Source organism: Hippoglossus hippoglossus, chromosome 3 (assembly GCF_009819705.1).
Source record: "Hippoglossus hippoglossus isolate fHipHip1 chromosome 3, fHipHip1.pri, whole genome shotgun sequence".
Classification (NCBI taxonomy): domain Eukaryota; kingdom Metazoa; phylum Chordata; class Actinopteri; order Pleuronectiformes; family Pleuronectidae; genus Hippoglossus; species Hippoglossus hippoglossus.
In genome coordinates this window covers 15,753,804-15,768,711 of record NC_047153.1, presented here as the reverse complement: position 1 = coordinate 15,768,711, position 14,908 = coordinate 15,753,804, and the positions used below count along the sequence as shown (strand labels likewise).

At 41.8% G+C, this 14,908-nt stretch overlaps 2 protein-coding genes across 4 annotated transcripts in view; one reads left to right on the top strand and one right to left on the bottom strand.

Annotated features, from left to right (window-relative positions):
• dbndd1 (dysbindin domain containing 1) overlaps positions 1-2,398 on the top strand; it is a 15,702-nt gene extending 13,304 nt beyond the window's left edge. Inside the window, exons 4-5 of one of the 3 annotated variants that reach the window (XM_034570699.1) lie at positions 1,268-1,451; positions 1,484-2,398. In XM_034570699.1, coding sequence (XP_034426590.1) covers positions 1,268-1,425 — 158 coding nt within the window. In that variant the 3' untranslated portion in view covers positions 1,426-1,451; positions 1,484-2,398. Of the gene's footprint in view, positions 1-1,267 lie in introns of all 3 variants that reach the window. The other 2 variants (XM_034570691.1, XM_034570680.1) reach the window with 2 other exon arrangements.
• A 2,243-nt stretch (positions 2,399-4,641) lies between these two features.
• Positions 4,642-14,507, bottom strand: LOC117752919 (AFG3-like protein 1). Its single transcript, XM_034570653.1, has 17 exons — positions 13,949-14,507; positions 12,391-12,478; positions 12,215-12,274; positions 12,014-12,123; positions 11,610-11,759; positions 11,452-11,526; positions 10,967-11,091; positions 10,584-10,857; positions 10,347-10,484; positions 9,877-10,024; positions 9,672-9,779; positions 8,177-8,302; positions 7,958-8,068; positions 7,111-7,226; positions 6,812-7,012; positions 5,632-5,826; positions 4,642-5,260 (listed from the first exon to the last, which is right to left on the bottom strand). Exons 1-17 carry the CDS (start codon positions 14,066-14,068, stop codon positions 5,048-5,050), a joined length of 2,358 nt encoding a protein of 785 aa, XP_034426544.1. The 5' UTR covers positions 14,069-14,507; the 3' UTR covers positions 4,642-5,047.
• Between the last annotated feature and the right edge of the window lie 401 nt (positions 14,508-14,908).

Genomic DNA, 14,908 nt, shown 5'->3' with positions numbered 1-14,908 from the left:
ATTATAGAGACATCAATATAAATACATTGAAGATATGAATCCTTATAATAATATTGAGGTAACCAGTCACCATCAGCAGGTGTTTGTGACACAGAATGCTGCAGACTGCTTTGTGCTGCTGAGGAGGTTGTTGTTGTCCTCCTCATTAAAACCCAGCGGAGAGGCCATCAATCTTCTAAGATCAATATGTCTTTTCCCTCTTCCCCTTCCTCTTCCTCTCTCCAGCGTGTGCGAGGATGTGGACGTGGCTTCGGGGAGATGTATGAGCCACGTACTGAGTATAACATTCACTTAGGAGAGCCAAGATTCAAGTGATGTGGGCAGTGAAAGGTGGAGTGAGGTGTCCATTCTTTATCAGTCAGTCATTCTTCCCTCTGCTGCCTTGTCCTAGTCTCGCTTGGTTGGACACCACCACCAAGTGGTGTGAAGTGGCACTAGCAACAAAACTAGAAATATGTTTCTTTGTATGGTGAAAACACAACAAAATACGCTAATTATATAAAACGGCGACACTGTTGTGAGTCACTGCAGTGATATTACGTCTGGTATATATTTATATACTGGTTTTTCCATCCATCCATCCAATCATCATCTATACTGCCTATCCATTGAGGGTTGCAGGGGGTCTGGAGCCATTCCCAGTTAATATTGGGTGTGAGGCGGAGTACGTGGAGAAAACCCACGCAGACTTGGAGAAAGAAAACAGAAAACTAGTGCTGGGGGATATGGCCAGAAGTTGAATTAAGATTTTTGTTGTGGTTTTAAACGCAGAGAATGACAAAACCTTTCCAAACAGAAAACTTAAGGTGATCTATTATTAAGGTGTTATACCTCCTCATTGTGCTATATATCCATATATATTGAACCTTTGTTATTTTGCTATTGATTAAAATTTTATTGTGACAATTATTGTTATTTACCAGCCCTAATAAAAACTGTATCTTTTTCCCGTTTTAGCCGATCATTGTCACTTTCACAGTTTTTGAGATGCACATAATCAATGTGATATCGGCCATTTTGAATGAACAACAGGAAGTAAAATGATGCTATGGTCTTCCAGGGCCTCAGGGGCATGTCCGAGCTCTGGAGATAGTTGCTTTTAGCTTTGATGGAGCTACGTTGGCAGTAAACATAAAGACAGTTGTATTTTTGAAGCTCAAGCAGTGGGAAACACGACAGGTGTCCTTGTTTCCATGTTAGATAAAATCACTGCGTCTGCATTTACTGTATGTCTAGTGACCAGTTACTGTGTGTGTTTGGTTCCCAGGTTCCCAACAGCCAGTGCTGCCCAGAGGTGGGTACATGCGCTCCCCCTCATGGACGCGCTGCAGCAAAGTCGAGCCCCCGAGTCGAGAGAGAAAACACCACAGCGACTCTGACACCGTGGAGCCCTTGATGAAGCTGGAGCGGCCCAAGCAGCCATGACGAGGACATCTGTGGTGAACCAGCCGGACCGCAGAGAGAGAAAAGCCCGAGCCAGAAAGACGCAGCCAGAGGGGGAACACAAAGTGGACCGAGAGGCCCCCCCATCTGCCACCGTGCACTCACATAATGTTTCATGGTGCTGAATAGACGAGTTCAGGTTGAACTCTGGACACTGTGCTCTGCACTTTAACTAAAGATGTTGAGCTGTGCAATACACACTCCCCTCTCTCCCTCTCCTCTCTCTCTCTCACACACACACACAAACACACACGGTCATGGTGTTGTTCATGCAATGGGGTTATCGATGCACTCTGGGCTGCCAGAAGATTTTTCAGTTTTGTTTTTGAATGATATAACAGGGTATGAGGTCAGCAGAGTAATCTCCATCCTCACAGCCTCTCAGGGTGGGAAACAGTGGCTGGAGAGTTGAGATTGGCTCTAACAGTAGCGCCCCCGGCCCAGAGAGGCCAGATCTTCCATGTGACGTTCAGACGCTGGGGTTCACGTTGAAACACCAGGACATGAGCTAAAAAACATATCAATAAAGCTGTTAAATTTCACGCTGAGGCCGTTACTTCATGTGCTGCTTGACAATGTGACAGGGTTTTCTGTTGCCTGTAAATAAGGCGACTTATACAGTGGGTTTCAGTGAGGCAAAATTCTATCCATCAGACCTTCTCCATATCAATAAAGATTTTGTGTTGTTATTTTAAATGGATCAATATAAACATTGCACTTTTCTCACTGAATCATATTTACAGTGCTCTCCAGAATTATTGGCATTAGGTGCAGATAACTAAAAAGATAAACAGACCAAGCAGCAGCTCAGACTTTTGTTAAGATCAAATTCTTTCTATTTTCCTGTTCATTTTAGAAAATGATGGCTGCCAAAGTCACAGCTGCATAACTCAAGTTGCCAATCCAAAAATCGTCTGGTATTCAAATTCCATTGTTCCTATGAGCTGTCAGGAACGAAGGTATCACATTTGCACGAATGCCAAACAATACAAAGTGCCAACAATTTTGTCATCTTTTCTCAGCTGAATCTGACTTCATGCAATAATTCTGATCTTTCTGAGCAAAGGGAAACAGCTGATTCCTTGATTTATTTATCTCACGTGGAGCTTGTCTAAACCAGCCGTGCCAATAATTCTGAACGCTCTGACACAACGGATCAATGGCGACACAGGGATGGTGCTGACACAGCACAGTGGAGATGTGAGACTACAGGGATGATAGAAGAATAAATACAAGTCTTGAAAAAGCCTGTGTCTGTGTGACTGATCAAGTTAAATCACTGTGGAGGACACACACGCTGCATCGTTAAGTGATGAGGCACATGTAGAATGTGACAAGCTGCAAAAGATCACATTGGATTCATATGACAGTGGTAAGTTCACAATGAGTAGCTGTGGCATTCCGCCTGCTGAAGTGTCCTTGGGCAAGACACTGAGCCCTGACAGCATTGTGCGAGTGATGTTTGCACAGAGTTGCACTGTATGAATGTGTGTGAATGGGTGAAGAAACGGGTGAATGGGCAAAAACTGTACCAGGACAGGCTTTGAGTGGTCATCAAGCAGACCGTTGACCATATATTAATTTTGGGCACTGTAGATACTGTGTTCTCTGCATAACAAGGAAAACCAAGCTGAGAGAGTGCATTATTGCTCTATAAGCAATTACTGTTCAAATGTTTCGGATGAAATTATACATTGATTTTACAAATGATTTTGTATTAACACACTAGTGGAATAGTTGTGTGGCTTGAACACAGCCAATGTAATCAATACTTAAAATCATTGTACAAAAGTATGCTTTTGTGACACTACAGCATTTATTTGAGAGCATCACACAAGCAAAGTGTACAGTAAAAGCAGTATAAAATTTTACATACATTTTTTTTTTTTCAATCACATTGTCCCTCAAGAGTAACCGTGACAAAGTGAAGTGACAATAGTTGTAAAAAACGATCAAGTATAAACCGTGCACTGTCAAACAGGCAGAAAACACACAATTTCAAGGTTATCATACAAAAATCAGTCCACTGATGTTTGGATGACAAAATGTTCCAGCGTCACACTGGTCGACGTCTTTTAAAAAGACGAGCCCACATTTCTCACATTACGAAAGAACAAGTTCCAGTCATTTTATTATCAAACCTGTTTACTCAGCAGAGGAGCAACTGGCTCAACAATTAGGAAACTAACATTTGGTTAACAGTGTGTGACCTGCCCAACGAGGGGTCGTTCTCAATGACAATGACAAGGCTTCATGAACACTTATCTTAGCCCAGCTTGCTTATCTCACCAGTTAGGAAAACATTCAAACATAACCCACGACTGACTGAAAGAATGATTTACTGAAGAAGAACAATTTGAACGGTTTCAATATTCTGTGAGCCAGAAGAGGAAATACAGTTAAACCTTTACTTTATTCACTGCCTCCTGTTTGATCGTTGATTGTAGCCTAACCAGACTGTGATATGACAATTGTGAAAAAAGAGAACACTAAGACAGTATCTGATTCATGCTCAGCTCAGTTGTTTCCAGCACAAAGTTCACATATCAACCTTTGGTTCACTAATGTGACTCTTATCATATGAGACAACAACAACTCATAAGGTACACGTGAACATATTTTTAACGTCTGAGCAGAAACTGACTTCTAACAGCTGCCTTTACGTTAATGAGAACGAGGCTGGGGACAGTTTTCAGAAGGATGTGAATGGGGTGGAAATCTTTTAATCTAAATATAAACTTAGAAATCTCTCTGAGTCTGTCTGTCAGTCGATTTTCTCAACGACTGGTCAGCCAATCCAGTTTTTTTGATGAGTGGTTCCTCAGAAAATTGACAGAGAATCTGTTACTACGGTTTCTCTTGAAATGAGACACAACCTATTGATTAGGTCACTGATTACATCAGTTAAGGCCGAAGGTCGTGCTCCAGCTCGACAGGCACTGCATTGGTGTATTTAAGTTGAGACAAAGTCCCAACTCAGACAGTAAGAATGTCTTCATGAGACAATGATGTGAAGCAAACAGTCAAATGCATCTGAGAAAGACAAGAAGAAGAACATTGTTTCTTCATTACATCACATTACATAGATGAATTGACTTGGGGAAATCTCTACCACAGGCTAAAGAACATAGCCCGTGCACTGAGTGAGGCTGGAAAAGCAGAATGAGCTTCAGTATAAAATGTGATGATACCAGAACAGCAGCTTCACCAAAACAACATCAGATCATTCAGAGGTTTAGAAAACATTTAAATTCTTCTTCTTTTTTCTGCTTGAGCGCAATAACTCTCTTGTCCATGACTCCCAGTTGTTCTGTAGCATGTTTATCAGTGTCATCACACTATAGGACGGCATCGGACTGTGGGAGTGGCACCTCTGGTGAAACGTACGCTACAAAGTCCACTGTTCCGAGAGCTATAGCTCACTGGTTTAAATTCCCCGGATTATAATGATTATGAACTTTTTTGGAATTCCTGCTGGAATATAAAAACTACAATTTAAAAATTGCATGTTTAGAGTCCCGACAGGCTGCAGGCTGGACCAGACGGTGCCGTACTTACTTCAGTTATATTCACCAGAATCCAGTGTATATTTGGCTTGAGGCAGCTACAAGTAAAGGGCTGATTTATTGTGTTTTTCATTCCCTTTGTTCTCGCTCCAGTTCTTCAGCCCTTCAGGAAGAGAGGTGTCCTCTTCAGATTCACCCAGCCCTTCAACAAACTCCTCATACGACGACTTCTCCTGAAAGGGACGAGGTCCGAGCAGCTCCACCATGTCCGCCTTATCGAGCACCTCTCTTTCCAGAAGACATTTTGCCACCTGCAACAGTAATCAACAAGCATTTTAATTGATAATATCAAATAAGGCTCCATCATCGATTAAAATGCATGTGGTACTAATGAAGAAAGAATTCAAAAGCAGGTATTCTTTTACACTTACAATGTAAAACAGGCTGTGACGCATCAATAGCAGTAATAGATAACTAATATTATAAGTAATAGCAGTATTTTTAAATGATGACACCACAACTTGCTCTTCAACGACATCTTATCCATCTTCCTCGCAATTCTCTTTCACTTTTTGCCCTCGTAATTTGTTGCATCATTCTCTTCTGTGAGCAGCTTCAGAGGAAGACACTCCTCAGCTTTACCTCTCTCCATCTGTTCTCACAGTGAGAACACTGCTCTCACCTTCTCCACCATTTCTTTCTTCTCAGTGACAAGCTGCAGTGTTCGCTGGAAGGCCGCATCTATGAGTAGGCGGACCTCCTGGTCTATGAGCTGGGCTGTGGGTTCACTGAAGGGTTTCTCAGTAACAATGTCGCCCTGCTGAGGGAGGTCAAAGGAGACCTGACCCACCGCCTCATTCATCCCAAACTGTACGACCTAAAAACACGAAGAGAAAAGAGCACTGATGAGAGAGAACCAAACATTTATCTTCTAGGTATTTTTCTTTTTGATCATTTTCTCAGATGAACTTAGGATAATGTCCAGAGCATCAGACTCTTTTCATACATGTAGCAGACAACAAGAGATAATCTGTGAAATATTCTGTTTGGTTTAGGGGCGGGAAGCAGGATAGAAATCACTACGCCCATTCACATTTTCCTGGACAATTACCACCTCTTTTATTATGAATAAATCCACTAAATAAGACACGACAGAGACTTTTGCACAGGGGAGTAAGTTTAATGTCTGGTCCATCTGATTCAGACATTTGAGTTCTCACATACAGCTCCCCGAGGTAACGACTAGAAAAGATCAGGGTTGCAGTGCATGTTTGAAAGTGCATCATTAGGAAAAAAGCGCAAACGTTGCTGCTTCACTTCAAATCCACTACTTGTTATGAGCCTTGTTTTCCAGGCAAGATACTTTTGGCCATTTCACGTTTATTGATAGGACAGTTAGCGTGAAATGGGGAGAGACAGAGGGGAAGACACGCAGCAAAGGACCGGGGTCGTTACCAAACCCTTCGGCCGCTGCAGGGGGACTCAGGTCTCTATATTTATTTTGAGGGTCGCCTGCTAAATGTGTTGAGTGACTTTTAACCGAGCTCCTACAGAAATAACCAGGACTATAGGTTGATCTTCCAGCTGTTTGTCTGCAAGGTGCCGCACATGAAGTTCTAATGAAACAATAATTAATCCATGTTTCAGAAAAATCTGACCTGATCATAATGAAACAGCTAGTTTCCACATTTATTTTTTATTCAGGTATCAATATATATGTCATGACTACATTATCAGACAGCTTCATTTTTAACGACTTCATGTAGATGAAGTCTACCAATCATTTCTTTTAATCCAGAATCCCCAGTGCCTGACAGCTTTGTGTTTCTATGGACAGGTTTGCTGTAAAACAAGCTGATTACCTGTGCATAGGCAGATTGCGTGACGTTCCTGAGATCATTGTGGGCTCTGGTGGTGATTCCACGGAGGAAAACCTGCTCAGCCACTCTGCCGCCGAGCATCATGCACATTCTGTCAAACAGCTGCTCCTGGGTGAACAGGTACTGCTCCTGAGGCAGATACTGGACATAACCAACACCCTTCCCTCTGGGGACAATGGACACCTGAGGGAGGAGATTACAATCAATCTAATCATAGGGTGGAGATCTTACTTTCCCTACGGGTGACGACACCAAAGAATATGGTGATTCAGTCTGAATACCTTAAGCAGAGGGTCTGCATGTTCTAGGAACCAGCCTGTCACAGCATGTCCGGCCTCGTGATAAGCCACGGTGGTTTTCTCTGGAAGCTGCAGGATCCGAGTCTTTTTCTCGGAACCTGAGAAAAAGGGGAAAGTCTTACACTGTTTGTTAAGTTATCAGGGCTGATGTGCTCTCTGAACACAGTTGAGAGGATGTTGGGTTGATGGAGCCAAACATGCACCAAATCTAGAGCCGATACCAATATTAGGGAGTAAAAAACCTGATAAGTGGGACGATATAAATATTTTAAATAATTTGGCAATTATTCCTAAGATGTTGGAGGCTGCATATTTTACAATTTAACCATAAACTTTAACATGAATAACTACAAATAAAAAAAACACAAAGAAATCTAAATATATTCAGTTAAACTTCAATTAAGAAATTAAATTTTTTTATGTAAACACGAATGCACATCGTTCGCATTGTTTAGTCTGTAAAATAAAAGTTTTCATATTGGCAAACACTGATACGTCTGTGAAATGCTCATAGTTGCCAGTCATACTCAAATGAAATCACACTGTCAGTACAGTAAAAAACGTCAAATCAAATCCTAATAGAGAAGCCTGAATGTGATAATATGTGACAGGATGTAATGTAAGTTAACAGCCTATGTCTTTAATTAAAGCACTAAGTTCATATTTATGGATCCATATGAAATGATAATCAATATAAACTAAGAGCATATATTTAGATCAAAACTTTAAGACCATTGCATTCACTGCTGACTGACTTGATTAATGTTTATAACGTCGTTCTATGAGCATTGTCATAACATCAAGTGTATACATGTGGTTGTTAACTTACCTCCAATTACTCTTTCAACTGCCTGTTCAAAGTGCTTCGTGTTGACGTGCTGGTTGAGGTGTCGTGCAGCGATCAGAGCCGCCTCATTACACACATTAGCGATGTCAGCCCCTGGTACACACAAGAAGACATCACAATCAGGTTAGATTGTGTGATTGATGGAGAGACTGAGCTGTGTGTAAATATGTGTTAACATGATCAAATATTTATTGTTCCTACCAGTAAAACCTGGGGTTAGTGCAGCTAGTTTTCTGGCCAGAGCCTCTGCTTCTATACTGGAGTCCAACTTCAGAGGTTTTAAATGCACTTTAAAGATGGACGCCCTTCCTTTAATGTCTGGTGGGCCTGTGGAAAACAAACAAGAAAACAAGAATATCTTTAAGTTTATATCATGTGCCATTCAGAGCATCTGCTTTTTTAAAACAGAGGAACGGTAAGTAGTGAAGAACTGCTACTGCTACAACAACCATAGACACCAAGGTAGTCTGTGGATTCATTTACGTCAACAGCTGCATAAGAGAATAGGTCAAATCAAATTAGGACTTTTAGTGTCAACAGCTAAAGGATAAAACTCTGAAAGACAACGACGACTGTTCTCATGGACGAGGAAAAGTCATAAGGTCAATGGCAATGACAGATCTTTTCTTTTAAACTGATAACAGAGGGTATGAATGAATGTGTGTGTGTGTGTGTGTGGGGGGGGGGGGGGGGCAGCAACGTTTGCAGCCCCTTGCCAAAGTGCATTATTCATGCAAGCGAAAAACCACACTTTTATTTTTAAATAAGTGACATAATGATGTGTCAAATTATTTAACCAACTGATAAAACATTAATCATCAAAGTGTTTTAGGCAATATTATCTCACCAACACTGATGGACCGAGGGAACAAAGAAACTAAATGACACAGAGAGGAGCCGGCCGTGTGTCCCATCCCCCCCTCACGTTGGCCTCCACTTATCTAATCCCTCTTTTATAAAATGCTCTCTCAATTTGACACAGTTTCTTTATTAGAGAGAAAACCGCCCTGCCCACCATTATCCTGCCCTGCTGGTGTAAAGCAAATTAGATCTGCAGGCAGAAAAAGATCCACCATTTAAATAAAAAGTGCACAGTGTGTAATACAAACTTGTAACTGATATAACAAATGAAAAGGTGCAAAAAAATCTAAACATAAGGAAACAGGCTTGATGCAATTTTTCATGGAAACCATGCAGTAAGAGTACGAGTGATCTCAAAGTCAAGCTTACATTCAAACCTATGGTCGGTTTAGAGTTTCCAAATAACCTAACCCACATTTGTATATCTTTGGAGTGTAGGAGTCTCTGGAGAAAAACTATGTAAAGAGCATATTCATATGTATAGTATTAATACATTGACAGAAATGGCTGAGGACAAACTGCGACCTGTCCAGGGTGTCCCCCACTTCTCAACCAATATCCGCTGGGATTGGCACCACACCTGCAGCCCTCAAAGGACAAGCAGTGTGTCTTGTCTTATCTTGGACAAGGTAGAGTTTGTAAAATATCAATAGAATGTTATGTGGTAATAACATTTACTCTGAGCACATAATGAAAATACTAAATTGGAACTGTGGCAATTTCTCAGTGTTTGTGTTATTACCCTTGCTGCCAGAGGGGGGCGACAGAATATAAACACTGTGGGTTTAAGGATGCATGAAGAGAGGAAGAAATTGATAGAAGTGCATCACTGTACCAATGTATACATGTCGATCAAAGCGTCCAGGCCTCATCAGAGCTGGATCCAGGATATCAGCTCGATTGGTTCCAGCCAAAACGACCACGTTGGTGCTACTGTTGAACCCTGAAGAGAAGAGAGGTGTGATTGAGGTCTTAGGACATTTTACACCAGTAATGACAGAGAAGTTCAAACCCTGACAGAAATAAAAATGACTGCCTACCGTCCATTTCCACAAGCAACTGGTTGAGTGTGTTTTCATGCTCGCTCTGGTCACCAGAGTTCCCTCTCTTCCTGCCCACAGCATCGATCTCATCAATGAACAGGATGCAGGGGGCATTTTTTCGAGCCTTGGCAAACATGTCCCTTACCTAATACAGGACAGGGCAAAGAGAAATCAGAAATATCATGTTGATACTCAGACAGAGAGAAAGGGAAATGTGTGTTTATAGACTGTACATAAAGATGGACGACAGGACTGCTCCCCAAAAGTGAACCCAAAGCGTCTCAATCTCCACCTGGTGGCTGGCTGCAGTATAGGTCAGAAATGTCCCCGCCTCCATGTTATTAGATTAGACATGAACCAAAATAAAAAGTTGACTCCAAGTTGGTTTCTGTAACTTTCGGTAGTTCTTATCACACTGATCTATGTTCAATTTTGGGGGCAGAGTCGTCATGCAGCTGAGTACTGACCCGAGCTGCGCCCACACCAACAAACATTTCCTGGAACTCTGAGCCGCTGATGGTGATGAAGGGGACATTGGCTTCCCCTGCAGTCGCCTTAGCGAGCAGCGTCTTCCCATTTCCAGGTGGCCCTGACAGCACTGCACCCTGAGAATAAAGATGTTAGAATTTATTTTGATGTACCGTAGCACAAACTGAAATTTATGGGCTTGTCATTGATTCACCCATTATGAAAATATTGCACACCTTTGGGATCTTGGCTCCGAGGCCCTGGTACTGACTGGGGTTCTTCAGGAAGTTGACGAACTCCAAGATCTCCAGTTTGGCTTCTTCGCAGCCTGCAACGTCCTTGAAACGCACACTGATATTGTCTGTGATTATCTTGGCTTTGGATTCACTCATGCTAAAGGGGTTTGCTCCTCCCCTACCTCCACGTCCACCTGCCATGGGTCCCTGCCGCATGGCAAAAAACAAAAATCCAACCAAAATTATAGATGGGAGAACGCCGGCAAGAAGTGTCCTGTGGAGGAAGAAAGAGAACTTAAATTACACCGGAATCCACAGGAGGAAAAAGTATACAGTATGCATAGAAGTTAAGCTGCTTTAATATGAAAATTCTAGTTTCTCACCCATCGCTTTCAGTGCTGTAGAACACAGGCACTTTGTTGGGGGGGTTCAGGCCTATTTCCTGCTCTGCCATCTTCAAGTTATGTTCAAACGAGTCAACACTGCCAATGTTGAACCACAGATAGCTCTGAAACACAGACAACACAAAACACACTTACCTACTTTATGTGTCTTCCACATTGTCATATAGCAATCATTGTTTTAATCTAAGATGTTTTGTGAACAGAAACAAATATGGAACATGTGAGAAGAAACATGCAGAGTTTAAACAAACATGTTCTGCTATTTTATTATTATTTGTAACTACTTCACCTTTATTATATTGTTTCTGGCTGATCCACCTATTCTCAGGTCAGCGGTCTCATGCAATATTACATATATTAGTATTTGTGCAATACAATAATTTTTTATCACAAGCTATGACCAACACCTGATCATTTCATAAAGTGGTGAGTTGTGGAAGCAGAAGGACGTGACAGCAACTGACCACTTCCGATGTGTTGACTCCGCCTGCAGGATAAACTTTGACGTACTGTTTGTTGACAACCTCCAGATGATCCACCTGCGTAGATCAAGAACCAATTTGTCCACATGAAACACAAAGAGTTCGGAGACAGAAGATTTCGAGACTCTTCTTCAACTTACCAAGCCTGCGCTCAAGTAGTGATGCACAAAGTCCTGCCACAAGATCTGGACGCCCGTCTCTCTGAAGTAAAAGTAGAGTAAAGCTGAGGCCATGCCTGCTGCACCGATGGCAACGTTCTGCACCACTTTTCTATCCAAGGGGAACTCATCCTGTAAGACAAAGAAGTGTCGTAAGAGGAAGAGTTGGACTGATCGGTTGATTATCTGCAGTGCGTTTCTGTACTTGCATGTGCTGTGACTTTTTGCAGCACATGTGTCGTCATATTGATGAAGTTGTTCTCTAAATTTACACTTGTTTGTTCTATTAGCAGCATGTTGCAAGATGTTGAACCCCGAATGGCCCCTCATAGATGTTGAATGCACTAATTGGAAGTCACTTTGGAAAAAGAGTCAGTTGTTTGCACCTGAAATCTCGTCCACCAATGTGATTCTTCCTTTTTTCCTCCTCTTCGTCTTTCGCCATCATCGTTGTTTGAGTCGCCTCCAGGAAACTCCTGCTCTTTGGGACTTTCATCTAAAAAGTGATCAAACTGTAAACTGCAGCAGATCTGAGGAAGGAGACAATGTACAAATGGTGTTTTCAATTATCACTACCCTCCACTCACCTTCCACTGATTTGTTGACGCCAGCGCTCCCTTCCCTCTTTGGGAAAAACTTTTCAAAACCTGAACCAGTCCAACGACAAACACACAGAACAAGAGAGTTAGAGGCAAATACCTCAAATAGAAGTAAAAAGGCTTTAGGTCCCTCATTCAGCCACATCACACAGGAGGTAGTTTACCTCTTGGTGGTTTGTTGGAGCTGAGTAACCGAGTGAGCGAGACTCTGTGTTGATAATGCCCTGCATGTTTCCTTTGGATTAGTGACGTCTGAAATAAAATCAACAGTGTGTGATGAATATTAGCATGAGAGGAAAAGAAGTGCACAGCACAGCAGAGACATCAAACAAACATCTTACATGTAATAGATGTTGATACACCTAATCTCAAATGGCAGTGCTGATGCTTTCTACTGCTGACATGAACCAGTCACGCACACTAGCTTTTGAAATCTGTCCCACCACCTGTTTTCTCCAAACCACATTATATACAGGATGAGTGAAATCTCATTATGACCTGGGTTCTCTCTACTGTGTCACAATCAACCTACTTTCATAAAGTTGTTGAACACAGTCGCAGATAACACACTTATAGGTGACAGTGAGCAGCTGCTACACAGTTCTCATGTTATTAATTTGGTTATTTCTGCAGACCACTATAATAAAGATTACTGAAAATTGAAAACACTGAAAAAAAATAACCTGAGATTTTACTTGTAGCTGTCATCTGTGCATATTAAACATAGATGAAATCCGTCTATATGATTACAGACTGTGGGTAAAATACACTTCTCTTCTACACAAGTGCAAAATATTTGACAAACATCTTGGTAAGATGTATATAAATAAATGATTACATATTTTAAATCATGGAGCAGATGATAACAAATGGTATGAAGTAATACATGATTAACAAATATAATAATACAATTAATCTTGAATGGAAAAAAAATGTTTAACCTAAGGATTCTATTAATTTCTCTCCATATCTGCCCCTATATAACCCAAAGCTACAGCTAATATTAGCTGAACATTTACCATCCAAAGTCCAGCAGGCAGAGACATTTCTCATTATAATGGTACAGTTCAGGGATGGTGGTGAAACCAAGGACAGTGTGTTAGTTAGTGTGTCAGCGTGTTACATGTTTTTGTTTCAATGGAACAAGTGTCAATAAATGATCCTGCAGAATAAATTCATGGTTAGAAACATTCAGCAGCTCCTTTAATGATCAGGTAAATACACTGTCTGAACTTTCTCTGGTTTGCTCCACTTCAGCAGTCCACAGGAGAAAGTCAAATCTGTGTCAGACAATGAAACCTCTGTTACATCTTATTTTGAAAAATGAGGTTATTTTGAAAATGCCAGTCACTGAGAAATCAAACCTGCAATTGAAAAAGTCCATTCAGCTGTTAACCCCCACAAAGAAGCTGCTGTTTACATTTCTGCACGATTGCAAACGTTTGCTTGACCCATTTTTAAAAAAAGTAAATGCAAACCAAGGGGTGATAGCTTGGAAGTATCATCAATGAGTGATACACAAACAGTGCTGCAGTAATTTCAGATGTGCTCTGTCCACTAACATCTGGTCTGAACAGGACCAAAGTAAGTCAGGGCTGCAACACCTGCAACACACCGTTGTTTCGTGCATATTAAAGTAGCAGTTGTGAATAACACAATGCACGAATCTATATTTCTAGAGACGATAGAGAGTTTCTGTAATAAACACAAATGTCACCGTACCGCCTCCAGGGCGCCGCTGCAGTGGAAAGTAGCCGGGATCGTGAACAAGTCTCGGCTCCACGTCCGGACCGACCGCACTCGGCTCCGGAAGGGCCCGGCGCTCACGGAGAGGAGAGCCATGAGGTGCGCTTCTTCTCCCGGCTGCACTTCACTGGACCGCCCGAGCTATGGAGGAGCCAAGAAGACTGGCTGCTGACAAGGAGCACGGTGGTGTCGCGAAGTTGTCTGTGTCAGTGCTGGTCTGCAGGACGGTGCTGCAGGGGGCGTGTGTCTCACACAGGACCCACACAGTGGACAGGGTCAGCGGGGACATTCTGTTCCCGCACCGCAGAATGCACTGCTCTCCATGCGGGACACATTCATGACAACTGTGTGCCACACAGGTCGTGTTTAGGACTGTGAGTCTGCACGATGACTGTGTTAAATCTCTACACACCCATGTGGTACACAGTGTACTGAACACGATGTTGCATAAAGACCGGAGGTGTACACTTCAATGTGCTGCTCCACGTGCAGCAGAGTGGGCGTGACCACTCCACATGCTGCCCACCCTATCTCTACCTACTTACTGTACATTTGGTACTTTTTTAAAATTTCTTTGATTTTGAATGACATTGTTTTATTTGCTTCTAGTAGTTGTGTTTTCTTGTTTTGATTTGTCCTCCTTGTAAAGGAATTTGTAACAGCTATTTTAACAGATGCTTTATAAATATTTGTATTATTATTATTATAGTATTTTCATTAGATGCCAGTATATATTTATACTCAATTACCCAAACCAGAGGAGATTAATTAGCTCAGCCAAGGAGGTTATTCTTTTGTCTGGTTGCGGATTCAGGAATTTATTTTTCATTTTCTTTCAAATTGAGGGAGAGGCATTTTTCAAACAATGTCCTTAATATAAATTTAAAGATCTTGTTTGTGTCCAGCAGAGTAAGTTGGGAGCGAATTCTTACCTCT